Source organism: Oncorhynchus kisutch, linkage group LG9, assembly GCF_002021735.2.
Source record: "Oncorhynchus kisutch isolate 150728-3 linkage group LG9, Okis_V2, whole genome shotgun sequence".
Taxonomy (NCBI): Eukaryota; Metazoa; Chordata; class Actinopteri; order Salmoniformes; family Salmonidae; genus Oncorhynchus; species Oncorhynchus kisutch.
This window is the reverse complement of record NC_034182.2, coordinates 4,357,690-4,383,673: the sequence shown is the minus strand read 5'-3', so window position 1 is coordinate 4,383,673 and position 25,984 is coordinate 4,357,690. Positions and strand designations below refer to the sequence as shown.

Sequence of the window (25,984 nt, the reverse complement as noted above, 5' to 3'; positions counted from 1 at the left end):
TATGGAACGTAATGACTGTTTTTGAATGTGTATAATAACTCCTAGTTCTAGTCGTTTCCTGTAAAAAAAACAACCACATCAGTTCATTTTTATATTTACAGGTCACTTTTGAAATGCTGAAACAGTCAATGCATTAAGTAACAGTGTCACAGTAAGCCAGTGTTTATGGTTCAAACCATCTGAAGGACTAATGCACAGAGAAGAAACATGACCATTGATGGAGAAAAAAAATGCAAATAGATTTGCATGTAAGAGTTTACGGTAAATACTGTACAATGAGAGAACAGCTGCTAATAACAAACCCTGCCTGCAGGCTAGCTCTTGTGCTTATTATTACACAGACGAGTGGTGAGGACTTCAACATGCAATAAGAGTTAAGGTGGAAATGTCTGGCAATTGGATTCAACACTATTCTGTGGAGGGGAAGACATGAAAGTAGTGTGATCTTAGTCATTAGGTGAAATCTCATTAAGGGCTGAGCAATAGACCACAATTACACCAAGGTTTGGTGCACTGCAAGTTTAAATCATAGCACAGCTTTCAAGTCAGATACTGTTCAAAGGGTGCTATTAAAGTTACTTGGCGACTAAGTCGATGTCATTTAGTGAAATACTCTGTAAACTAGAGAGAGGGTGTCTAAGGATGTCAGGACAAGCATTTAGCTCAACACGTACAAGTGGTGTTTGGGAGGGGGTCTGTCAAAAGGAAGATTTTGAATGTAGAGTTAAACTTGTTAAGTAGCTAGGCAGAGCTTGAGCATAAATGGTCATCTCCAAATAGAGATGAGGACCATGTTGATTTCTTCAACTTGGTCAATTCAAAAGCACAACTGCTTAGTTAGATGAGAAAGAAGTGGAACAGGAGTCTGGTTGGAAGAACTTGCCTTAGTAGTGTACATAATGTAGCTGGTGATTAAATCAGAGGTCATATCTGTGGCATCATTCCCTGAAAGTGAATAACTACAATTCCAAAATCAAATCACACACTCACTTCAGCACCATATCATAGGAATCCCCCCCTTCAAATGAAAAGGACCACCAAAGATTTGTTAGCCTACTTGACGTTGTCTATAGGGGTGGTAACCTTTTGGAGTCACAGCATTACCCATTCTCTTAACACACAACCCCACAAACCAGAAGATATATAGGTTCAAATCAAGTTAATAAACCCTACTTGGAGAGAATAGAAGTGGAGAAAAAAAAAGTTTAAGTTAGAAATTATCTTACTGACCTACACAATATATCATAACCACATTAAGTCTAAAATGTCCACATATACAATAAGCATAAGAGAGAACAAAAATAAACCCCTTTCGAAGAAAATTGGAGGTTTACGGCCAAAATATAATAAAATCATTATTCACCTCAATTAATAAATACATCATTCAGAATCCATAAAAAAATAACTTACATTTTTTTTTGAAATAAATTAAGCAGGATATTGTACAAGTTGTTTTTCAACCAAGTAAACAACTTACACTATAAAACATTTCTTATTGAGGCAGCACTCTGTGTTAGTCTCCCTTTGACCATCAGAGGACAGCAAAATCATTTTGATTCTATATAGTGGAGTATGGCTTTCGTATGACCTAGCAAGGATTAAAGTATGTGAAATTCAAATAGAGAAACTTATGAACTAATGCAGACAGGTTAAAATGTCACTGTTTTAAACCTGATGGGTTTTTACCCCCCCAAAAAACAGTGCAATGATAAATTTGGCAATCGTCTTTAAATAGATGAATGACAATGTATCAGGGAATGCTAACCAAGAGAGTGCTGCCTCAAAACTTCTCTCCTCAACGTCATTATTGCTGGTGTGATTGAGATAAGGGGAGTTGGGAGCATGGAGGACGTACAAACATTAAGCACCATTTCGAAAAGTTAGCTTAGCACTTTCTTCCCTCAGGGCCAAAAAGGACCCTGCTAGAGAGAGCCCTGACACGGCGCCAGGTGGGTCAATGCCAGTCTGTGGAAAGCCAGCGTGTCTATCCCAACTTCCATCTTGTCCTGGGTCTCATCCAGTTCATAGTGCTGCAGATATTCAAGGAAGGCAGCGCTGGGAGATGCAGATGGTGGGACATCACGCAGCCTGCATTGGCTTACGCGCGTCATTAACATTGGCTGAAGATTTGTCTTCAATGTTGCGATGTACTGTAGACCTCATTCCTACCTCATCCAGACATCTAACACTTCCCCATGGCACGTTAATGCCCACTGTAACTCTCTAAGTTTCCCTGAAGTTGAGTAATCAACATGCTTCCCCCCCCCCATCACGTTTTAGAGTGCTTGCAGTGAAGCTGTGCGCTTGATTGGTAGCTTGCTCATGTGAATCCAATACCCTGTGGTCCTAAGCATGCACAGTAAGCCTGTTCGTTTGTGTGTCTGACAACAACAAGTCTCTCAGATGGGCCCTTTCCCCAGGCAGTGATTTCCCCAGGCCAAAAAGGTGTCGACTAAATGTACAGAATAATCTGGATCTGAGGACAGGGGTCTGTTCCCCTCCTTTAGCTTTGCCTGTGGCCCTCAGAGCTCTATACAAAGACGCCATTGTGTCGGTTCATCTTCAGAATCTTCCCCAGTCTCTGCTTGGCCGTGGCCATTCCTTTCTTGGGCCGCTTGCCTGAAAAACAAAACCCAAACCCCACATGAATGGCTGACGTGCTGAATGAAGAGAGAGTTGTGTCACAGTAGCATCCAATCCCTGAGAACATTAACTAATTACTAGACAAATGGAAAGAATAAAATAGTTGGTTGCGTACCTTTCGTGGCCTGGTTGCTAATGGGAGGGGAGTTGGAGGCGTGTCTTTTGGAGGGGTGGAGAGGGGGAGACATTGAGGGATCACAGTACTGGTAGTTGTCGGCCTCTGGGCTGGCGTCTTGGCTTAGGGCCCCAAGGGAGAGGGGCCCCCGATTGTCCCAGGCCTCGCTGCTGCTGTTGCCCTGGCTGTCCATGGGGCTCTTGTCCCCCGCCACACGACGCTGGTGCTGCTCTCGGTGCTCCGGCAAGCCTCGGCTCGGGCTGGACCACCACGGCTCCTGGGAAGTGGCGGCCTCGTCTGGCTTGGAGGGGCACAGCAGGCCAGCCATGGACAGCATGCCTTGAATGGCCTCCTCTGTGCTGGGTGAGGTAGGACGTTCTCTGCAGGGACACAGAAGAGTCAATCACAGGCCACCGCACCAGACTCCACAAAAGCCAACTGTGGTCATCTTTACCAGTCAAAAGGCAAGTTCTAAATATAATCTTGTATGCATAATTGGCACATGCTTCGGTTTAAATTCCATCTCCATCGTTATGAGATTACTAAACCGATGGCGTGAAATTTTAGACATTTCTACAAGAAATCATCCCTTAATAAATAACTCAAAATATTTTTGTGATTCCAATAACAGGAGCTGTGTTTTAGCTCGCCCACGCACAGCGGGTCAGACCACCCACCTTTTGAGTGGCTTGTGTTTGTGCCGGAGGTTCAGGTCTGTTTGGTCCAGCTCTATGGTGTGCCCCGCAGCCCTCTGGAATGAACCCCTCTCCTCATCATCATCATCACTCTGGGAGCTTCCTGAATCTTCCTCAGAAGAGGTGTTTTGCTGCAGAGAGGGAGAGTGACGAGAAACTGGTTGAGGGTTGATTCACAACAGAGTTAAGTTCTCACTGACAAAACCACAGTGGGGGTAGACCGTGTTAATATCAGGTACCTGTGTGTTGGAATCACTGTCCGAGTCCATGTCCGACACATCGGAGTGTCCTGAGGCTTCTTCCCCGAGTTCAGTCTTAACCCTCTCAATACCCCCTGAGAAGGCAAACAGACATCATTAACCACAGATAATGGTAGGAACCATTCCCTCTCCGTGTCCAGGTCAACAGGTTACTAGACCTAGTCTGTGTCAACAACATGACCCTTTAGAAAGCATGGTGTGTCTGGGACAATGAGGTCAATAAACTGACAAAATTGAGTCAGATTATAAACCATACAACACACACCATATATATATATATATATATATATATATATATATATATATATATATATATATTCAGTCGTATGAAAAAGTTTGGGCACCCCTCTGAGGCTGCATAATAATTTACTCTGTCGTCACAGAAAAAGACCACAGTGGCTTGCCATTCATTTTCTAATAAAAGCAGAGTACTGGGGTATTGTCCAGACAAAGATTTTTAGTGTAGCAATATTAAGTTGTATGAAATTAAATCAGATGTGAAAAATAGGCTATGCAAAAATGTGGGCACCCTTGTCATTCTGTTGATTTGAATACCTGTAACTACGTAGCACTGATTCATTGGAACACACAATTGGTTTGGTGAGCTCATTAAGCCTTGAACTTCATAGACAAGTGCATCCAGTCATGAGAAAAGGTATTTAAGGTGGCCAATTGCAAGTTGTTGTTCTCTTTGACTCTCCTCTGAAGAGTGGCAACATGGGGGCCTCAAAACAACTCTCAAATGACCTGAAAACAAAGGTTGTTCAACATTATGGTTTAGAGGAAGGCTACAAAAAGCTATTGCAGAGATTTAAGCTGTCAGTGTCCACTGTGAGGAACATAGTGAGGAAATGGAAGACCCCCGGCACAGTTCTTGTTAAGGCCAGAAGTGGCAGGCCAAGTAAAATATCGGAGGCAAAGGATGGTGAGAACGGTCAAACAGCTCACAGACCACCTCCAAAGACCTACAACATCATCTTGCTGCAGATGGTGTCACTGTGCATCCTTCAACAATTCAGCACACGTTGCACAAGGAGAAGCTGTATGGGTGAGTGATGTGGAAGAAGCCTTTTCTGCACACACGCCACAAAGAGTCGCTTGAGGTGTGCAAACGCACATTTGGACAAGCCAGCTTAATTTTGGAATAAGGTGCTGTGGCTGATGAAACAAAGATTGAGTTATTTGGTCATAACAAGGGATGTTATGCATGGCGGCAAAAGAACACAGCGTTCCAAGAAAAACACTTGCTACCCACAGTAAAATTTGGTGGGGGTTCCATCATGCTGTGGGGCTGTGTGGCCAGTGCCTGTACTGGGAATCTTGTTCAAGTTGAGGGTCGCATGGATTCCCCTCAATATCAACAGATTCTTGGTAATAATGTTGAAGAATCAGTCACAAAGTTTAAGTTACGCCGGGGCTGGATATTTCAACAAGACAACGACCCAAAACACTGCTCAAAATCTACCCGGGCATTTATGCAGAGGAACAAGTACAATGTTCTGGAATGGCCATCCCAGTCCCCAGACCTGAATATCATTGAGAATCTGTGGGATGATTTGAAGCGGGCTGTCCATTCTCAGCAACCCTCAAACCTAACTGGAGATGTTTTGTAAGGAGGAATGGTCCAAAATACCTTCATCCAGAATCCAGACACTCATTAGAGGCTATGGGAAGCGTCTAGAGGCTGTTATTTTAGCAAAAGGAGGCTCTACTAAATATTGATGTGATTTTTCTATTGAGGTGCCCAAATTTATGCACCTGTCTAATTTTGTTTTGATGCATATTGCACATTTTCTGTTAATCCAATAAACCTCATTTCACTACTGAAATATTACTGTGTACATCAGTTATTTGATAGATCAAAATGAAATTGTTGATCCAAACACCCAATTATTTATAAATGGAAATCCTGGAAATTGTCAGGGGTGCCCAAACTTTTTCATACGACTGTATATACATACATAGTGAATTGCTTCAGCATCATGTCTTACTGAGGTGTCCTGGTTCCTCCTCTCCTCCCATAGTGCTGTGCTGCCATTCCTGGTCTGACTCCGTCTTCATCTCCTCTCTGCTCTTCAGCTGGCCCACGGACGACCTCTCACTCTCCGCCTTCACCGGGCTGCTAGCCGTGCTACTACCTGGTCTCCTCGCGTCTCGGATGATGCGTCCGTTGTGCAGCGTGAGACGCAGGTGTGTGTCTGGGTTCTCCGCAGCAGCGGCAGAGGCGGTGGACACCATGTTGAACTTCCCATGCACCGGGGGACAGAAGGTAGGGTCCTGTGGTAGAGACAGAGAGAGTTATAGGACTCATTCAACACAGGTATCAGACGTTTCTATTGAATTGTATTACTTTGTCTAGTATGGGAACAGTATTGCTTTTTGTAGTAGTAATGAATGGAAAATAATACATGTGGTTTGTTGATTGATCTAATGATAATTTCCAATAATAACAACAAGGCATTTAAATACGACGTATGCCAGAGAGAGTGTGACATTCTAGTTTTACGTTGTGAGAGTTTGACCTGCTCCTCTCACCTCCTCCAGAGGGCCCACCACCAGCCTCCTGAGCACTTCTCTGGTGTGCAGCTCCAGGATCTCCAGGTTAGAGGGAACCTTAGGGCCCTGCTCCTGCTGCTCCCGGAGCCTCCGGGCTGCCCGCCGTGCCTGACGGGCCGGGCACACCCTCTCCAGCGTGGAGCGCGTGACCGGACACTGGCCTCCACCGCTTCCCTGAGATTTCACTGGCTTGTTGGTGCCACCACTGCTGGCCTGGTCTTCCTGTTGGAACACACATGACACCATTAGAGGAGGGAGGGGTTTGAACACAACCTCAATCTTTAAATCTAATCTACGTCTATGGACAAGGAAGCCGCAAGAGACAGATTGGCAGTTACAAATAAGGCGCAACAAATCCATCACGTCAGTGACACACTGCATGATCCTGAAAGATGGATTTGAAACACTTCTCATACAGCCCCTCAGATCGAGTGCTCTTCCACCTACACAAAGGTGATGCTCCTCAGGCCCTTCCCCCTGTGACCCCAGCCCAGCCCTTACCTCCAGGTAGCGGATTTCCTTGGTCAGCTCTTTAATGAGACGGTTGGGCCTGATATGGTCCGGAACCTCGCTGGTGGGCTCCGTAACCTGCAGTCACAATGTTCCACACACACAATTAAGGTGGAGTTGACCTGAGAGGCTGTGTTTGTGGAAACACTGGCACAGTGTCATCAGATCCGGGGAAAACCACTATGACCCCCCCCATCATCAGAGCTCAGCTGGGAGATAAACTATTCAGTCTAGATATTCATCAGCCAACAGAGTCAGGTGCAGAATAGGGAAGGTGAAGCCAGTACCATCACCCAAAGATACAATGGAAAGATCACACATTTCATTCTGTGCCCCTCACCTCTCTCTTCAGCCAGGTTTTCAGTGGACTGATTAAAGATTTCACTCCCTCCACTAGGTAGGTCTGGGGTGGGCAGTTGTCTTCTCGCAACTCTGAGAAAGAGAACAAAGGCGTTATATTTGTTATGATGCATGCAAAATAAAATGTAAAAAGCCAATAAATATATTGTAGTATCATGTGGATTTTACAGCTTCAGTCACCTTTCAGGGTCTCCAGCAGGTTCTTGGCCACATACCAGCAGATAGCCTCAAAGTAGGGAAACTTGAAGAGGTCTGGAGTCTTCAGACGACGCTCCATCTCGTAACACCTGAGCTGCATGCCAATGTTGAGGTTGTGGAGGAAGTTGCCTCCGAACGCCATGCAATCCTGAGACGTGAGGACGGCATGGATCCATCCTGCAGAGGGCAGCACACACAAACACACAGTCAATGTTTGACTCACTGACTGGTAATACATGGACACTGGCTAGGTGTTGTATCCGTCAAACGGCAGCCAAGCATCGATCATCATGTCACCAGAATAAGACCCTCGATATTCATTGGAAAGGAGCATCAAGCTCATCACCTTGCACTTTCACCCCCCTGTGAAGTTCATAAGTTGTATCATCTGTATCCTAATAAACTGCATGGTTTCATGAGTCGTAGTGGGAATACCACACACACCATGTCATCGCGTGACTCCAAGTTTACTTCAATATGATGGTTATTATATCAATATTTGCACACAAAGGCAGTTCCATCGCATAGTTCATTTTATCGACACAAAAATCGACATCTTGTCCAGCGCATTTTGTTTTGACGACAATTGGAAAGTTTACAGACAAATGTTGTATTTCCGTCAAGTCTGTTGTCACATTCCCTCTCCGACATCTACTTTACTGGCATAAAAAGGTTGGATGTAAACCTGGTATGTGACACACAAACACCAACCTGATAAAAACTGACACACACACTGTTGGCACACAAACTGACCTGACAACACAAACATACAGGGTCATATCAGGCCTGCCTGACCTGGTCAAGATAAAGCAGTGCTCTTTATGCCTCCGGAGAGAACAGAAAGCAGAGACGGCGGTGACGCAGCACTGATACTGCAGGCACTGACGCGGTTACGGGGTTACCGCGGTTGAGCGGCCAAGTATGTTGTGCTTTACCCCCTCCCCAAATATCTATCCCACCTCTCCACACCCCCTTAACCCCCTGGAAAAGACACAGCTGAAGCCCTGGTCATGATTTGTCTTAACCTTTACTCAAGATATACAACTTTTTTTTTTTGTGTGTGTGTGTGTGAATTTTTTCTAGCCAATTTCGTGGTATCAAATTGTTAGTAGCTACTATCTTGTCTCATCGCTACAACTCCGGTACGGGCTCGGGAGAGACTAAGGTTGAAAGTCATGCATCCTCCGATACACAACCTAACCAAGCCGCACTGCTCCTTAACACAGCGCGCATCCAACCCGGATTGTGCGTCGCCCCACGGACCTCCTGGCCGCGGCCGGTTACAAACCCAGAGTCTCTGGTGGCACAGCTGGCGCTGCAGTACAGCGCCATTAACCAGTGCGCCACCCGGGAGGCAAGGTATACAACTTTGGGAGCATTTTAAAACATACGTGGGTTTTCCTTCTTGTTCCTATGGGAGTATTGACACACAAATGTATGGATATCCTGAACTTGTGAAAAGTCTGTTGAGTTGCACATGATTGCTATTCTGAACCGATGACATATCCTGTATAGTTTTACATCGTCCTCAGGTGATCTCCACAGGCAAAAAAAACATGGAACCCTGTGATCTACAAATGTAATACGACCCCCCCCCCCCCATCAGGTAAGCTTATGGAAGGATCCTTGTGGTGATAACAGAGATGGTGAGATGGGGTTAAATCACTAAAGGACATGAGTGAAACCCCTCTAAAAGCCATCTGGTGTTAATGAGGAGAACAAGGAGCATGTGTTAACCATGAGGTTCTGCTTACTGCGGTCGCCCGTTCACGGCTCTCTAGACGCGTTACGTCATCAAGACATGGGGTGGAATGTGAGAGGTGAATTACAAGTCATATGCTATAGCAGAGGCTTGGCTGGGGATAAAGTAGGCCCAAGAGCTTCTAATATGGTCGCTTTCACAACATTACTGGTGCGGTTGTTCCATTAGGGAACTTCCTATTGTGTTACGACAATATAGACGGGTGTGTCTAGGCTGTGGCTGAGCAAAGATTCCTTTTCCAAATTCACTTGGCAATGACATGTCATCAGTGTTTAAAAAAAGGGAGTCATTTTCCAGGCAGGCACCCTGGGAAACTAGACTGTTTTTGTTTTTTGAGGATATAGACAGGTTTCTCTACGGAGGGGCATACAAGACTACCAGTCTATTTATACATCACCCAAAGCAGGCGCGTGAGAGAGGTATTTAAGGACACAGTGGAAAAGGTCTTTTAAGGACACTGTCTAATTCCAGAGGGGTTTCTGTGTCACACGCTCACAGGGCCAGTCTCCATCGTCAGTGGTAACCCCTCTTCATCTACACTTTCACTCTCTTCAGGAAAACTAAACACATGGCCTGTTACAAGAGAAGGCAGTGGAGGCTGCTGAGGGGAGGACTGCTCATAATGTCTGGAATGGAGCAAAATGGGATGGTATCAAACACCTGGTTTCCATGCATTTGATACCATTCCACCTGTTCCGCTCCAGCCGTTACCACGAGCCCGGCCTCCCCATTTAAGGTGCCACCAGCCTCCTGTGACACACACACCTGTGGGGATGAGCAGCGTGGTTCCTTGCTGCACGACACACTTGTAGCACTTGTCCACCTTGTCCCCGAAGAACACCTCACTCTGGTTGGGGGAGGAGCTCCACGCCTCGTATAGTGCAAGGTTGGCCTGGGTCGGCTTGATCATGTAGAATACCTTCTCACCCTGGAAACATAGAGAGAGTTAACGAGAGTTCATTAAAAAAATAAACATTTTAACCCAAAAAACATGAATGTGACTATAAAATTAGAAGCACAGATGTGTTTGACTTTCACACCAGGGGATTTTTGTCTTCCTATTTTTCACAAGCTGAGCTGCACATTGCTTCTATAGTGAAGGAGAGCGCTTGCCTGCCAGCCTGGTGATGTCACCATGAACACAAAGCACAGTTTGTGATTAGCAGTGGTTGGTTACTTTGTTGCCGTTGGAGGGATCATTTATTACCACGACGGGGACAGAATTCCCCCTCGAGCTTGCAAACGATGAAATGTACTGCTGAGGTGAACTTCTGCCAGGGTACCAATCAGCCTAGATTGCTCTAAATAGCTCCCCCATGTACAACAATACTTGATTAAATGTCAGCACGCATTACAAGTGGTGAGGGGAATGCCAAAGAGCGAGCCAGGCCATCGATTTATCACCAAATAATGTTGTGGACACAGTTGATTTCATTGACTTGCCAAACTGCACTCAGCTCACTGCTAGGATTTGATAGTTACATGTCCTACATGGACACTAGGCTAACACCCACTCACCCAGAGAACGTGGTACCACACAGAGGTGCCGCCGAAGTCGATGTGGAAGTCAGTGTAGCTGTTCTTAACCCCCATGAGGCAGTACTTCTGGACAAAGGGCTTGGGGAAGAAGGAGTCATCTGGCCAGTAGTTCTCCACCCAGGACATGTTCTGAGCTACGTCAGGTACCACCACCTGATCTGCCATCCTGGGGGGGGGGGGGGGGAGCGTGAGCGGTAAGAGGGGTAATGGCTACTTAAGAGGGTCAAAATCACAGTAAAAAGTGCTGAAATTGACTAAATAATGAGATCATTGATAATAAGTAGTTTGATCACTTTTGTCATGAGCTGTACATAATGTATTGTTGAATGTTTGTGTTCATTCTTGTTTTTCTCTTGTGAATCATGAAGAACTTGACAGCAGTCTGTGGATTCTCTTGATTTCTGTTTGCGTGTCTTGTAAATAGCATTCATTTAAAATGTATCCATTTGAATGGAGAGAGAGTCTGCAATAGATTATTAGAAGTAGGACCAAATTACAGCTTACTTGGTATCAGAGAACTCCAGGCTGATAACGTTGAGCACCTTGGGCCGATGAGGCTTGTAGTAATACTTAATAAACTCTTTCAGCTTCATCTTGCTGTCTGCTTGCCTGGCCACGTCGATGACGTCAATGACTTTGTCACCGCCTGTGGACGACAAGAGAATGATGACCAAGCCGTCATATAGTGGAGCAGACAGCAAAATGTGGTATCAGTCTGCCCTGGAATCATCATCATTTTGTGTCTACAGTCTAACAGTTGCACCATTCAGCCAGATATAATACATCTGGTTAAGAGAAAGGATCATTCCTACTGAAGTGACAGACACCAGGGATAACCATTTTAAATGGGAGTCAGTGGGCGAGGGGATCTGAACTCTGAAGCTCTCTGGCATTTCCATGTCTCTGTACAACTCCTAAGGGAGATACCGGCACAGCCAATGAGGGCCAGACAATCTGTCCAGTCCATATGAGTCCCAGAGGTGGAGACTGGGGAAGGGGCCACTGTCTTTGATGGGTGTGAGGGTAAAAACCCACCAGCACTCACACACACAGCTGGGAGGCAGTGAATCAAACGACACAGTGAAAGCCGGGGAGAGAGAGGGCCGGAAACGGGGGCCTGTCGGCAGTGTGGGGACAGGACAGCTGGTGCTTGTGTGATCCTCCCACCACCAACCCACACACCCCTAATGTTCCCCAACCCCCTACACACCACACACACAGCGGGTCCAGCTGGCCAGCGTCTGATGACAGTGAACAGCTGGAGTTAGGGTAGCTAGCCAAACAGAGAGAGCAGTGTGTTCTGTCAGTACCAGCCAACAAGCCCAAAACAGACCATAGTAAATACTCCACACTACACCTTTAGATTGACCATGTGCTACCAGCCAAACTATTCCTGTGTTTTAAGCAATGCACCGACACCTGGCATTCACTCCAGCTAGACCCTGTAGGGTGCTTCCAGACACCAACCTTTCACATGATATTTAGACTGAAAACTTCACCTACCCCCAACGAGGAACAACATTAAGTACTGGGAGGTGACAAATGCCAGGAGGTTTATCCTAAGCTGGCCGACCATAGTCTAGGCTTGGGTAACCCCAGGAGAGAGCAGGTTCCAGGCCTGTCCCCCATTGTGTCCCAACTGTAAGGAGGTAGGTAACCTGATCCTGCTTGTGTTCTGTCTCCACCCAGTCACAACACCTGTGCTGCTTCCCATCAGAGCAGCTTAATACTCAACGGAGCAGGCAGAGGGTGGAATATGAACTCCCATGATAAAACACAAGCAGCTTAATGCTCAACGGAGCAGGCAGAGGGTGGAATATGAACTCCATGATAAAACACAAGCAGCTTAATGCTCAACGGAGCAGGCAGAGGGTGGAATATGAACTCCCATGATAAAACACAAGCAGCTTAATGCTCAACGGAGCAGGCAGAGGGTGGAATATGAACTCCATGATAAAACACAAGCAGCTTAATGCTCAACGGAGCAGGCAGAGGGTGGAATATGAACTCCCATGATAAAACACAAGCAGCTTAATGCTCAACGGAGCAGGCAGAGGGTGGAATATGAACTCCATGATAAAACACAAGCGGCGTTGGGTTGCGTTGGGCATCCAGTCGGTCCAGATAGCTGTGGGTTAGTAATGGGCTTGTAATAGGAGCCTTGTGGTACCAGGCCTTTCTATTCTATAGAGAGCAGAGGTGGTCCTGTAGGGGGCTGAGGAAGACCTGCCCTCCCCTCCTGTAGGGCTCATTCAGCCTTTGGGAGATGATTGATAAAAGGGGCTAAATACCCTCTGAACCTGGCAACCTGTTTGATGGACAGATGGCGTCCGCTTAACGTTAGGAGCTCATTATCTGACAGAGAATGCATTCATTAGCTTTGAATTATATTCTATTTCAAAACAATAGGTGCAGGTCACATATGTCCTATCAAATAGGCATCCCGTGCAGTAGACAGGCAGTGGATGGGTTGGTGATCAGTCTTAGTTGTGCTACATGCTAAATGTCTGCCCTACTTCCCCACTTATTTACTTAGACAGAGAAAATCTAGCCCAGGGTGCTTGAGCATGCCCCCCCCCCCACACACACACACTATCACTCTATGTCCTTACCGACAACTTGCTCCACATCTTTGACAGAGAAGGATGGTTGAGGCAGCCTGAGTCCCAGTCCCTCTATGTTGGACACAGCGATGGGGTACTGCCAGCCGTGGCTTTCCAGGTACCTCTGGGTCACCTGCTCCCCAGCCATCCACTGCAGGATCTCATCCCCACTGCAACACAAACAGACAGACAATGGTTAATGGCTAATTCCTGTTGATATGTTCAACTCTATGTAAATACCCAATGAGAGAAATTAAGAACATAATACATGTTAGTATTGTGACTAAAACAAAGATCACAGTCTTGTTCATAGAAACACGACTGCTGAGGAAACATGCGTTTTCTGTGCAGGTGTGAGAGTGGGTCTAGCTTTGCATCAGAGTCCTTGGTGGTAGGTGTTCTGGGCTCCTACCTGGTAAAGGTCCTGTTCTGGAGCTCCTTGACAAACACAGAGGTGCCAGCCTGCACTGGCTTGGTGCCATCGTCCTGCTCGGTGTAGTCATGCCTGTGCCAGTTGTTGCGCTTTTTCACTGCAAGAGGAGAAACGCAGAACATCAGACTCACACAAAGCCACAGCCTTCACTGGCCATGAAAACGATCACTATAGCCAGTGACAGACCTGAGACAAATTATTACTGTATTCAATTTTCTTCCCTTAAACCAACGGAGGCTTGTGAATTATGGATAATAGTCATTAGTCTTGATAATATATTTTCCCCGTTCATCCCCTAGCAGAGGCCAAGGTGAGGGCTAGGACCCATTTAAGTCAAAAGATTACAGCTCCATTCAATTAGCCTGTTAATGTCTGGCCCCGGGCTCTCTGGGGTCAGGCTCCTCTAAATCAGACTGGAGACTATGCTGCTCTCCTGGGGACAGTCCATCAGCCGTGAAGGGAGAAATGGAGAAAAAGAGGAAGAGTGAACAGGCACGGGGGACGGAACAAATAGAGAGAGATAAGAGAGAGCGCGGGAGAGAGCGATAAAGAGAGAGAGCGCAGGAGAGAGAGATAAAGAGCGCGGGAGAGAGCGATAAAGAGAGATGGTAGTAAAACAGATAGGAGAGAAAAGAGATGAAGAGAGACCGACTGAGGAAGAGAAGACAGAGAAAAAGACAGGATGGACAGACAGCGACACACACAAAAACAGACTGGAATACTGACTCAAGGAGGGTCCGTGTTGGGGTTCACAGTTAGGACAGTGGTAAACGTCAATATCCACCGCATGGTGCTCCTCCACCTGGACACAGCTGTGGGGAGACAGGAGACATCACATTACTGTCAGTATATACACAATTGAAGTCAGAAGTTTACACCTTAAATACATTCAAACTCAGTTTCACAATTCCTGACATTTAATCCTAGTAAAAAAAAAAGCCTGTTTTAGGTCAGTTAGGATCACCACTTTATTTTAAGAATATGAAATGTCAGAATAATAGGAGAGAATTATTTATTTAAACTTTTATTTTTTTCATCACATTCCCAGTGGGTCAGAAGTTTACATCCACTCAATTTGTATTTGGTAGCATTGCCTATAAATTGTTTCACTTGGGTCAAACATTTCAGGTGGTCTTCCACAAGCTTCCCAAAATAAGTTGGGTGAATTTTGGCCCATTCCTCCTGACAGAGCTGGTGTAACTGAGTCAGGTTTGTAGGCCTCTTTGCTTGTGCAGGCTTTTTCAGTTCTGCCCACAAATTTTCTATCAGATTGATGTCAGAGCTTTGTGATGGCCACTCCAATACCTTGACGTTGTTGTCCGTAAGCCATTTTGCCTCAACTTTGGAAGTAGTGTCCATTTGGAATTGTCCATTTGCAAGCAAGCTTTAACTTCCTAACTGAGGTCTTGAGATGTTGCTTCAATATATCCACATAATTTTCCTGCCTCATGATGCAATCTATTTTGTGAAGTCCCTCCTGCAACAAAGCACCCCCACAACATGATGCTGCCACCCCCGTGCTTCACGGTTGGGATGGTGTTCTTCAGCTTGCAAGCCTCCCCCTTTTTCCTCCAAACATAACAATGCCATTATGGCCAAACAGTTCTGTTTTTGTTTCATCAGACCGGAGGACATTTCTCCAAAGAGTCTGATCTTTGTCCCCATGAGCAGTTGCAAAACCGTCATCTGGCTTTTTTTAATGGCAGTTTTGGAGCAGTGGCTTCTTCCTTGCCGAGTCGCCTTTCAGGTTGTCGATATAGGACTTGTTTTACTGTGGATATAGATACTTTTGTACCCGTTTCCTCCAGCATCTTCACAAGGTCCTTTGCTGTTGTTCTGGGATTGATTTGCACTTTTTGCACCAAAGTACGTTCATCTCTAGGAGACAGAACGCGTCTCCTTCCCGAGCGGTATGACGGCTGTGTGGTCCCATGGTGTTTATACTTGCGTACTATTGTTTGTAGAGATGAACGTGGTACCTTCAGGCGTTTGGAAATTGCTCCCAAGGATGAACCAGACTTGGAGGCCTACAATGTTTTTTCTGAGGTCTTGGCTGATTTATTTAGATTTTCCCATGATGTCAAGCAAAGAGGCACTGAGTTTGAAGGTAGGCCTTGAAATACATCCACAGGTACACCTCCAATTGACCCAAATGATGTCAAAGCTTCTGATAGGCTAATTGACATAATTTTCTGGAATTTTCCATGCTGTTTAAAGGCACAGTCAACTTAGTGTATGTAAACTTCTGACCCACTGGAATTGTGATACAGTGAATTATAAGTGAAATAATCTGTCTGTAAACAATTGTTGGAAAATGTCATGCACCAAGTAGATGTCTAACCGACTTGCCAAACTATAGTTTGTTAACAAGAATTTTGTGGAGTGGTTGAAAAACATGTTTTAAATGACTCCAACCTAAGTGTATGTAAACGTCTGACTTCAACTGTTAAAGAGACAGACAGGACCATGATAGCCTGGTCCCAATATTTTGCGTCACATTGACCATAGAGGTTGGCAAGTCAATACAAACAAATCTGGGACCAGGCTAGCGCCATGGTGTTTTCACTTTCGGATCCAATAAATCAACTGACGGGACAGGAGACTGTTCTCTCCAGGATCATAACACCAGAGAAGCTGTTGTGGAAACAGGCTCTCTCTCACTGATATCTCCATCCATGGTTTCAGGGCCCATGCTCTGGAGAGTTTTAGGGATTGAGAGGGTTTTGTACACAAAGGAGTCAGCCCACTGCATGAAATACTTGACCTTGTCTGGGGGGGGGGGGGGGGGGGGGGTGACTCCTACTAACATGATTTAAAGCCATTGGGAAAAGGGGTCACATACAAGTTTCTCTCACTGGGTCATCCATTGGGCCAGACTTGAGACTTACGAGACAGAAAAGATATCATGGTTTTGCTAAACTGACACCCTGTTCTGACAGTCTGTGTGGCTGTGGATAGTGATGTATAGGAGGAGCAGACAGAGGCCAAAGAGAGGTTAGAGGTAAACACAGAGCCAGAAACACTACAGAGTGGTGTTGTATATGAGGAGCAGGGAGAGGTTAGAGGTAAACACAGAGCCAGAAACACTAGAGTGGTGTTGTATATGAGGAGCAGGGAGAGGTTAGAGGTAAACACAGAGCCAGAAACACTACAGAGTGGTGTTGTATATGAGGAGCAGGGAGAGGTTAGAGGTAAACACAGAGCCAGAAACACTACAGAGTGGTGTTGTATATGAGGAGCAGGGAGAGGTTAGAGGTAAACACAGAGCCAGAAACACTACAGAGTGGTGTTGTATATGAGGAGCAGGGAGAGGTTAGAGGTAAACACAGAGCCAGAAACACTACAGAGTGGTGTTGTATATGAGGAGCAGGGAGAGGTTAGAGGTAAACACAGAGCCAGAAACACTACAGGGTAGTGTACGTGGAAGACGACCTCAGGTGACCTTTTGCTCCCTCATTTTTTAAAGAGGTACGAAAAGTCAAGCAACCTTGAAGTTGGGAGGCGATCGGTTTTACTTGTCTGGGGGACAGTGGCCTTCGGGCAAGGAATTAGTTAGTTAGGGCAAGGAGATTTTCCCTGGGCCCTAACAATAACCTCTAGACCACTCTGGGCCAGACCTTTCCCATTAGCTCAACCATGTGTTTGTCTCAGTATCACACAGAACTGCAACAGTGTCGACGTCACTCAAACCCCTACACCACCAAACCCCCGACCGCCCCACAACAGCCAGACCACAGGCAGCAACACACACATTCCTCTGGTGCATACCAACGCTCTGTTCCATAAGAGAATGCTGAATAACACACAGAATCCTGTGAATAGGCTCTGAGTGTTGCCATTATGCGTGGATGCCCACCGATGTATGGAAAGGGGGAGAAAAACAGCAGGCAACATTTGTGTCACTGGGGTATGGGAGGAATCTAAGACAGCACTTTTAAAAGAGCTTCTTCTCAAGTAAACAAAAATATAAATCGTCTAAGCTAAACTTTAGTTTCAGCTGACAAGAGCATAAAGAGACAAATGTGGACTGATATCTTTTGCTGCTCTGACATGGATATTATGTAGCAGAAAACACGAAGGGACTATTTCTTCATAGTGACAATCTGTTCTTTTGTAAAAATACAAACAAAACGGAGTTTCTCTAGTAGCTAGTTTAAGAGGCTTGAGAGTTCATGAAGATGGCAAACAACTATGAACTTTACGCAATTCCGCCTTTTTCCCACTCTGCAGTCTCCCTCTCATTCAAATCTCCCTGCTCTGTGACTGGTCTTCAGTGGGTAAATCTAAATGAGTTTGGAGGTCCTGCTCTCTGAAGTTGGGAGTGACAAACAGTGGAATTCCTTTCAGTGTGAAAACAGAAAACACTGGGGGACTTGCTTAGGGCGGTAAATGACAGCCATTAAAGTTCCAGCTCCCTCCCTCAGGGTCCTGGAGTTAGCCTGGAGGCTAGGTGCTGTGTGAAGATGTAGTAAGGGTTTCAATAGCAGATAATGATACTATTTTCACAGAGGGCCTGTCTAGGAGTGGACACAGTTCTCACCAGCCACTATCAGCGTTGATCAGAGTGGAAATAGCAGGAAATTGTAAAGGGAAACAAAGGCCAGCAGGAAACAGCGTCACACTTGAACTTCCTCTGGTGGTGTGTTGTTGCTTCTTAAGTCTCCTTAGCAATGGTGTTGTTGTTCAGCAGAATATTGATAAGACAGCAGCTGTCAGGCTATGCCTGATTTTAGGTAGGGATAAGTGGAATATATATTTTTTTATTGTAACATTTCTTGGGTACTTTTTACCCCTTTTTCGTGGTATCCAATTGGTAGTTACAGTCTTGTCCCATCGCTGCAACTCCCGTACGGACTCAGGAGTGGTTGAACGTCGAGAGCCATGCGTCCTCCGAAACACGACCCCGCCAAGCCGCACTGTTTCTTGACACACAGCTCGCTTAACCCGGAAGCCAGCCGCACCAATGTGTCAGAGGAAACACTGTCCAACTGGCGACTGTGTCAGCGTGTATGTGCCCGGCCCACCACAGGAATCGCTAGAGCGCGATGGGACAAGGATATCCCGGCCGGCCGGCCAAACCCTCCCCTAACCCGGACAATTGTGCGCCGTATCATGGGTCTCCTGGTCTGGGCCAGCTGCGATACAGCCCAGGATTGAACCCGGATCTATAGTAAAGCCTCTAGCACTGCGATGCAGTGCCTTAGTGGTCTCCCGAGTGGCACAGCAGTCTGAATTTTTCCTGGTCAGGTCATCGGAAAAAACTCAGGGACACATTTATAGAAGATACAACGCTATAAACTCCTTCAGTATCCTAAACCTACAGAGTGGCCTCCACAGTCCACCTCCACTCACTTCCTACGTCAGCAGGCAAGATGAGCTACAATGCAGCAGTGGGCTGGAATCTTGGCTCCTGAGTCCTGAGGTTGCTCAATGGCCTTGCTGGGGAGACTAGAATGAGTCACCGCGCCAATTACGTCACCCAGGGCCTGACATGAATTCTCCTGCCTGTCTGTCGGGTTAGGACATGCTAGAGCGAGGGCGACAGAGTGAGCATGTGGCTGTGGGATTGAGCCGAGCCAAGCGGACCTCCTACACCTCCTCTGCCTGGTCATCTTGTGTAACACACGCGCAGCGCGGGCCGGCACGAGGGGGAAGCAGGGCACTGTGCCACCAGACTGATGCGGTTTCTTCCTTTGCGCAGTTATGACGGGTTGGGGGAGTCACTTGGAAACTGGAGGGCTGGGGAGTGTTGATGATGCAACTTGTGTAGCTACTTATCCTTGACTCCTCAAACTAAATCAATCTCACTCTTTAAAAACTACTGAGGCTGCCCCATCAAAGACAACAAAACTATACATCTGACTTCATTTAAGAGCTGTGTGGAAGACAAAACTTTGGTATTTAGTGTATAGTAATAAATCAAGTGACATCAGCCCTGGGGGAAATAAAGCCCAATATGGGTCTGTGTGTGTGTCACTGTCTCACCACTCTCCCAGAAACAATGCCAGCCCCCTGCCAATGGTGAGCAGACACCAGCCTAGCAGCATGAGGTCAAATCATAGAGATAGATTGAGGACTCATCTTTTTATCTGTGCCATTAAAGAATCTGTAACAGCATGGGCAGCACCATTGAGGCTTTCTTCTTCTTCATTGGCTGATTGCGCCCAACTCATAGGAATCCACACCCAGTTGACTACTTTAAAATGGTGGAAGCCCTCAATGGCAAAGTCCATGCTAAAATGGGTTATATCCATGATGAGTTCTCCATCTCTATGGGTCAAACATCCTGTCCTGAATCAGGAGAGCTGTCAACTCTCCCACCACCATCGCCTATCCCTCTACATCCTCTGTTGTGGAGCTGCCCGCCTTCCTGTGTGACTGGGGTTATTCATTAGTCTATGTACTGTGAGGGCTTCATTGTGTCTCAATGATCAGCCGAGACACACAAAGGGTTGTAGGCGGGCTCAGCCATTACGTTAAGCACTTAATAACCCCCCTGCATAGGGCTCCAACCCGCCTATATTAGAGAACTGGCAGATAGCTAATGGATAATGGGGGAGAGGATGAAAGATGGGGAGGGGTGAGGGCAGTTAAACACACCTGCCTGGGTTCATTTAGACCCAAAGGGCACCTGACTCCTGCCTTTCCAAAGACTAGGATCCAAGTGGGCATAAAATCAGACCATTTGAACCCTCACTGAGAAAAGGAAAGGATACCCATCATATCAATGGGGTACAATGCACTGATGAAGGGCCTTCGTACACAACAACCTCTCTCCACCATTAACCCACATCACTAAGCTTCTACAGACAGCTTAGGGTAGAAGTACTTCTCTGTAGGCAGCTGGAAAACAAAAGAGGATTGCTGCTTTGTTGTTTATGGGACATTGCAGTCCCCCGGGGAAGGAGTGGAACAACTTCATTGTTTATGGTGCAGGTTGCATTGCCTTGAGCTGAGTCGTTACTTCTAAGGCGGTGGGGGACTGGGTTTGTGTCTTCTCACACATGCTCTCAACATAGGCCTACGTCTTTTGTGAGCCTCATACACCTAGGCCATACACCTAGGCCTTCATAGTACACCCTCAGTCTCTGCCTCTCCCACTAGATCGGTCAACGAGAGGTCGACCGAATAATCGGAATGGCCGATTACTTAGGGCCGATATCAAGTTTTCATAACAATCGGGAAATCGGTTTGGCCGGGTTTTTTTTTCTTCAAACTTTTTTTACACCTTTATTTAATCTTTATTTAAGTTAAGAACACATTCTTATTTTCAATGACGGCCTAGGAACGGTGGGTTAACTGCCATGTTCAGGGGCAGAACGACAGATTTTTACCATGTCAGCTCGGGGATTCAATCTTGCAACCTTACAGTTAACTAGTCCAACGCTCTAACCACCTGATTACATTGCACTCCACGAGGAGCCTGCCTGTTACGCAAATGTAGTAAGCCAAGGTAAGTTGCTAGCTAGCATTAAAAACAATCAATCATAATCACTAGTTATAACTACATATGGTTGATGATATTACTAGTTTATCTAAGCGTGTCCTGCGTTGCATATAATCGATGTGGTGCGCTTTTGCGAAAAAGGACCGTCATTGCTCCAATGTGTACCTAACCATAAACATCAATGCCTTCCTTAAATTCAATACACAGAAGTATATATTTTTAAACCTGCATATTTAGCTAAAAGAAATCCAGGTTAGCAGGCAATATTAACCAGGTGAAATTGTGTCACTTCTCTTGCGATCATTGCACGCGCAGTCAGTGTATATGCAACAGTTTGGGCCACCTAATTTGCCAGAGTTTTACGTAATTATGACATAACATTGAAGATTGTGCAATGTAACAGGAATATTTAGACTTATGGATGCCACCCGTTAGATAAAATACGGAATGGTTCCGTATTTCACTGAAAGAATAAACGTCTTGTTTTCAAGATGATAGTTTCTGGATTCGACCATATTAATGACCTAAGGCTCGTATTTTTGTGTGTTGATTATGTTATAACTAAGTCTATTATTTGTTAGAGCAGTCTGACTGAGCAGTGGTAGGCAGCAGCAGGCTCGTAAGCATTCATTCAAACAGCACTTTTGTGCGTTTTGCCAGCAGCTCTTTGCAATGCTTCAAGCATTGCGCTGTTTATGACTTCAAGCCTATCAACTCCCGAGATTAGGCTGGTGTAACCGATGTGAAATGGCTAGCTAGTTAGCGAGGTGCGCGTTAATAGCGTTTCAAACGTCACTCGCTCTGAGACTTGGAGTGGTTGTTCCCCTTGCTCTGCATGGGTAACGCTGCTTCGAGGGTGGCTGTTGTCGATGTGTTCCTGGTTTGAGCCCAGGGAGGAACGAGGAGAGGGACGGAAGCTATACCGTTACACTGGCAATACTAAAGTGCCTATAAGAACATCCAATAGTCAAAGGTTAATGAAATACAAATGGTATAGAGAGAAATAGTCCTATAATAACTACAACCTAAAACTTCTTACCTGGGAATATTGAAGACTCATGTTAAAAGGAACCACCTGCTTTCATATGTTCTCATGTTCTGAGCAAGGAACTGAAACGTTAGCTTTCTTACATGGCACATATTGCACTTTTACTTTCTTCAACACTTTGTTTTTGCATTATTTAAATCAAATTGGACATGTTTCATTATTTATTTGAGGCTAAATTGATTTTATTTATGTATTATTTAAGTTAAAATAAGTGTTCATTCAGTATTATTGTAATTGTCATTACTACAAATACATATACATATATATATATATATATATATTTTTTTTTTTATCGGCATCGGCTTTTTTAGGGGGTCCTCCAATAATCGGTATCGGTATTGAAAAATCATAAATCGGTCAACCTCTACTGTCAACGCATGATTACATTGGCTGACAAACTGGATTGGTCCTTAGTGCAGCAGAGCTGACTCTTCTAATATTAGAGCATGATATGTAGGCAAAGTAGATGTCAATCAGGCAGTGATGCAACTTGCCATGCTACTTTTCAGAGGGTTTCTGTCAGAGTGATAAAAGGAATGCAATCAGCTAAGTGTGGTTATCCTTCGTAAAATCCTAATTTCAACTCCTCATTGTATTTCCAAGAGATCAAAACATTGGTCCATTCTCCCCATCAGCTGCAGAATAAGTCTGAAGCCAAGTTCACCCTTGCTTCATCATCATAAGCGAACCAACTAATATACTGTGACTCTAAACGACTGGAAATCAATACATGATGCTGTTGACCTCCTAATCAGCATTGATCAATCTGAGAGTAATGTCATTGGCATACCCCAGAGACAAAGACCCCACAGAGTCCCACTAATGAATGTAAACATGACACTAACCATCATCTGAGGTCTGAGTCACACACACTAAAAACAAGCTCTCCCACAAATTCAAATTCTCTCACAACATTAAGGAGGAGGACAGGGGGAGAGCATCCATCTCTCTCATTCCCATGTCCCATCCAGTCTCTGCTGTTTCACCACTACCACACACTCTATCAGAACCAGACATGAACTGGGAGTTACACCCACGCAGCCTGGGGAGAGACGCAGGTCTGTGGGCTGCAACGTGAGCCACTGACGCCATACAGGGTTTGTTGTCGTTCGTAATGCAATGTCTCAGCAGAGTGCCATCTCCATAGTCTCAGCAGAAGCATCCGCAGCACAGGCCTGCTCAGTGGATGTGAGGCTCTTTTACTGCACAGGCCCTATGCACATGCCTGTAGTGTACAGTGTGTTAGGCCATTAGGAAACTATCAGGGCATTCTTTCTGTCTTCTGCCCCCTACCTGGTCCATAGTCTACACCTTATAAACAACACAGAACACTCTGGTTGGCTCCTCTGCCTAGTTCCGTTTGTGAGCCGTAAGCCATACTGGTGTATCCAGGGTTCAGTCACTGGTGAGAGAAAATAGATGCCCTCCCGGCCAGGCAGCTAGACACAACCCCGGCTCACTTGGGGAAGTATGGTGGTGTGCCGACAAGCGGGCACCAGGATTCCGGTGCAGGCATGGCAGCTTCTCTGTTTTCCACTACGTTTGCATACCATCCAGAGCCAGAGGCATGTCACTTCCTTCTGGCGAGCCTGATGGGAAAGAATGGTAGAGAACCCTCTGGTTTTGGAGCAGAGCAGTGTGTACATGTGTTATTAGTCAATGGGGAAGCGCCAAAGTTTGTTCCTCTTCTTTTGGCACATGACAGACTGAGTTCCCTGGCTCAGCATCCCATCATTCTGGGCGTTGAGTTCTTGGCAGTCTACAGAGTGTAGTTACACAATAGCTTTGCAATTTCCACATGCAGACTGCTATTGTAGTCATATTAGTTGTCTTTAATTTTCTCCTCAATACTCCTTTCTTCCACTAGGGGTATAACACATGTGCCCATTTTCGATGAAAGGGGGATTTAAATACCCCAACCTCGAGCTGTCAATCAAAAGCCCACAGATAACAACGATCATGTTCTCTCACCTAGGTTTTTGGCCACTAACAAACGATGTCACTCACTCAAATAGTAGGATTTGTGTAGTTCACCCCTAAAAATGTTGATCGTGCAAGAGGTCACTTGGCTAGTGAAGTGATGCCACCAATGTGCAAGAGTTTGATGTTCCATTTCAATCGAATTCACAAAAGCGCGTGGCCTAAATTCTCAACTAGGAAAGTCCAGGGTCAGGTCAGGCTGTCACATGCACCAACATAGTCTGATTAATCAGGCTGTAACACACAATTATTGTATATTAGAGGCTGATTAAGCAGACTAGCATTAACCCAACTCAATAGTAAAGGATTAAAACCCACGCATTTACTCGATAACCAGGCAAGTTTGTTCTCAACTCAATTGGATAGGCGAAGCCTATAGGCTTCTTTCAACAGACCAAAGTTTAAAGGGCTGGCTTTGATCACCGTGATTGACAACTCGTCACACACAAGCTTAGCTGGCTAGCTAACAGTAACAAACTAGTAACGTTAAGCGAATTTCTTTTGACAAACTGCTGTCGGCTAAGATCATGTTCAAACCTCCCAACACACACTATTAATATCCCAATAAGTAGAGTAAAATACTAACTCACAATATGTATAATGGAAATAAAACACACTGGCTCGGTTTACTATTTTGTAAAGTTTAGCTAGATCGAGGTGCCAATAGAGTGAGACCAGAGAAGACCCCGTTACACACAAATAGCAGTCACAACGGCATGACAATCCTCGCTTACTCCCAAGCACCTGCTGTTAGTTTAGTCGGTTAAATCGATTGCATGTGTCAAGGAATGTGTCATCTCCATACCTGCCATGAAACCAGTCGTTACAGAGGTCGCATTCGATCATAAACCGGCTCACATCGTAAGACTGCCGGCAGACACAGTACAGCGGGGCCGCCGCCATCTTCCTACTGTCCCCAAACAACGCAGGAATAAATTGGGGCGGGGATTTGGTTGGGTACGCGGAAAGAGTCGAGGGGAAACCCGATCATGTGCGAAAGAAAGCATGGGAAAGCCATTGGGGCAAGCCTATCTCTGACGTCAATTTCCAAATTATTTATTTCCATCTGGTTACTCAATGTAATAGCAAATACCTATACTTATAACATTGTGAATGATGTAAATAGTTGTTTTTTTATTTAACTCGACAGTGATCATTGACCTATAAACAACAGTGATATGATGCAAACTGACACAACTTGGTCAAAGTGCCCAAGGCTGCACTCAGCAGGAAAAGCACTGCCATTGGTTTGGACTCATATGGCCTGGTTCAGAATACAGGAAGCGTGATCAACACAACAAAATGCTCTCCCTGCCTGGTATTTCACACGGAGCGTGTCTGACGTGCTCTACGTGCTTTGTGGGCAGGGAATAGCAATAGGACTGCCGACCCGTTTGATCTGTGTGAGCTGACAGTGCCCATCCCCCCATAAACCCATCTGTGCAGCTCTGCATAGTCAAGTAGGCTTAATGCATGCAGGGCATGCGGCACTGTAACTGCACCTATGGAAAGATGCAGTTATTTGCTGACTTTGGCATGTGCCTAATACTGTATTTATACTAGAAAACCATTTATGAAGCCCTCCTAAGGAGAGACAATGATGCTATTTAGCAGTTGATATTTCATAAACATGCCAATAATTGTCGGATTTTAACATGTGTAAGTGTAACTGAGTTTGGATGTTTAAATAGCCTTGCTACAACTTGATTTCAGGGTGTTAAGGTCAAAGCCCATCAGTCATGATGGTGTGGATATGGCCTGGGGCGTTCCCTGAGGTCTCATGACAGCTCCCTGTGGGGAGCCACGCTGCTTTAATGAGCTGTTGTTACCATAGT

General features: G+C 45.6%; 1 protein-coding gene across 1 annotated transcript; it reads right to left on the bottom strand.

Moving 5' to 3' along the window:
• Positions 1-78: 78 nt before the first annotated feature.
• On the bottom strand, positions 79-25,123 carry LOC109884016 (lysine-specific demethylase 7B). Its single transcript, XM_031831581.1, has 16 exons — positions 24,955-25,123; positions 14,401-14,486; positions 13,654-13,771; positions 13,251-13,411; positions 11,143-11,284; positions 10,618-10,804; positions 9,865-10,027; positions 7,320-7,514; positions 7,120-7,211; positions 6,771-6,857; positions 6,249-6,491; positions 5,705-5,990; positions 3,693-3,787; positions 3,436-3,584; positions 2,759-3,138; positions 79-2,619 (listed from the first exon to the last, which is right to left on the bottom strand). Exons 1-16 carry the CDS (start codon positions 25,050-25,052, stop codon positions 2,531-2,533), a joined length of 2,571 nt encoding a protein of 856 aa, XP_031687441.1. The 5' UTR covers positions 25,053-25,123; the 3' UTR covers positions 79-2,530.
• Positions 25,124-25,984: the final 861 nt, after the last annotated feature.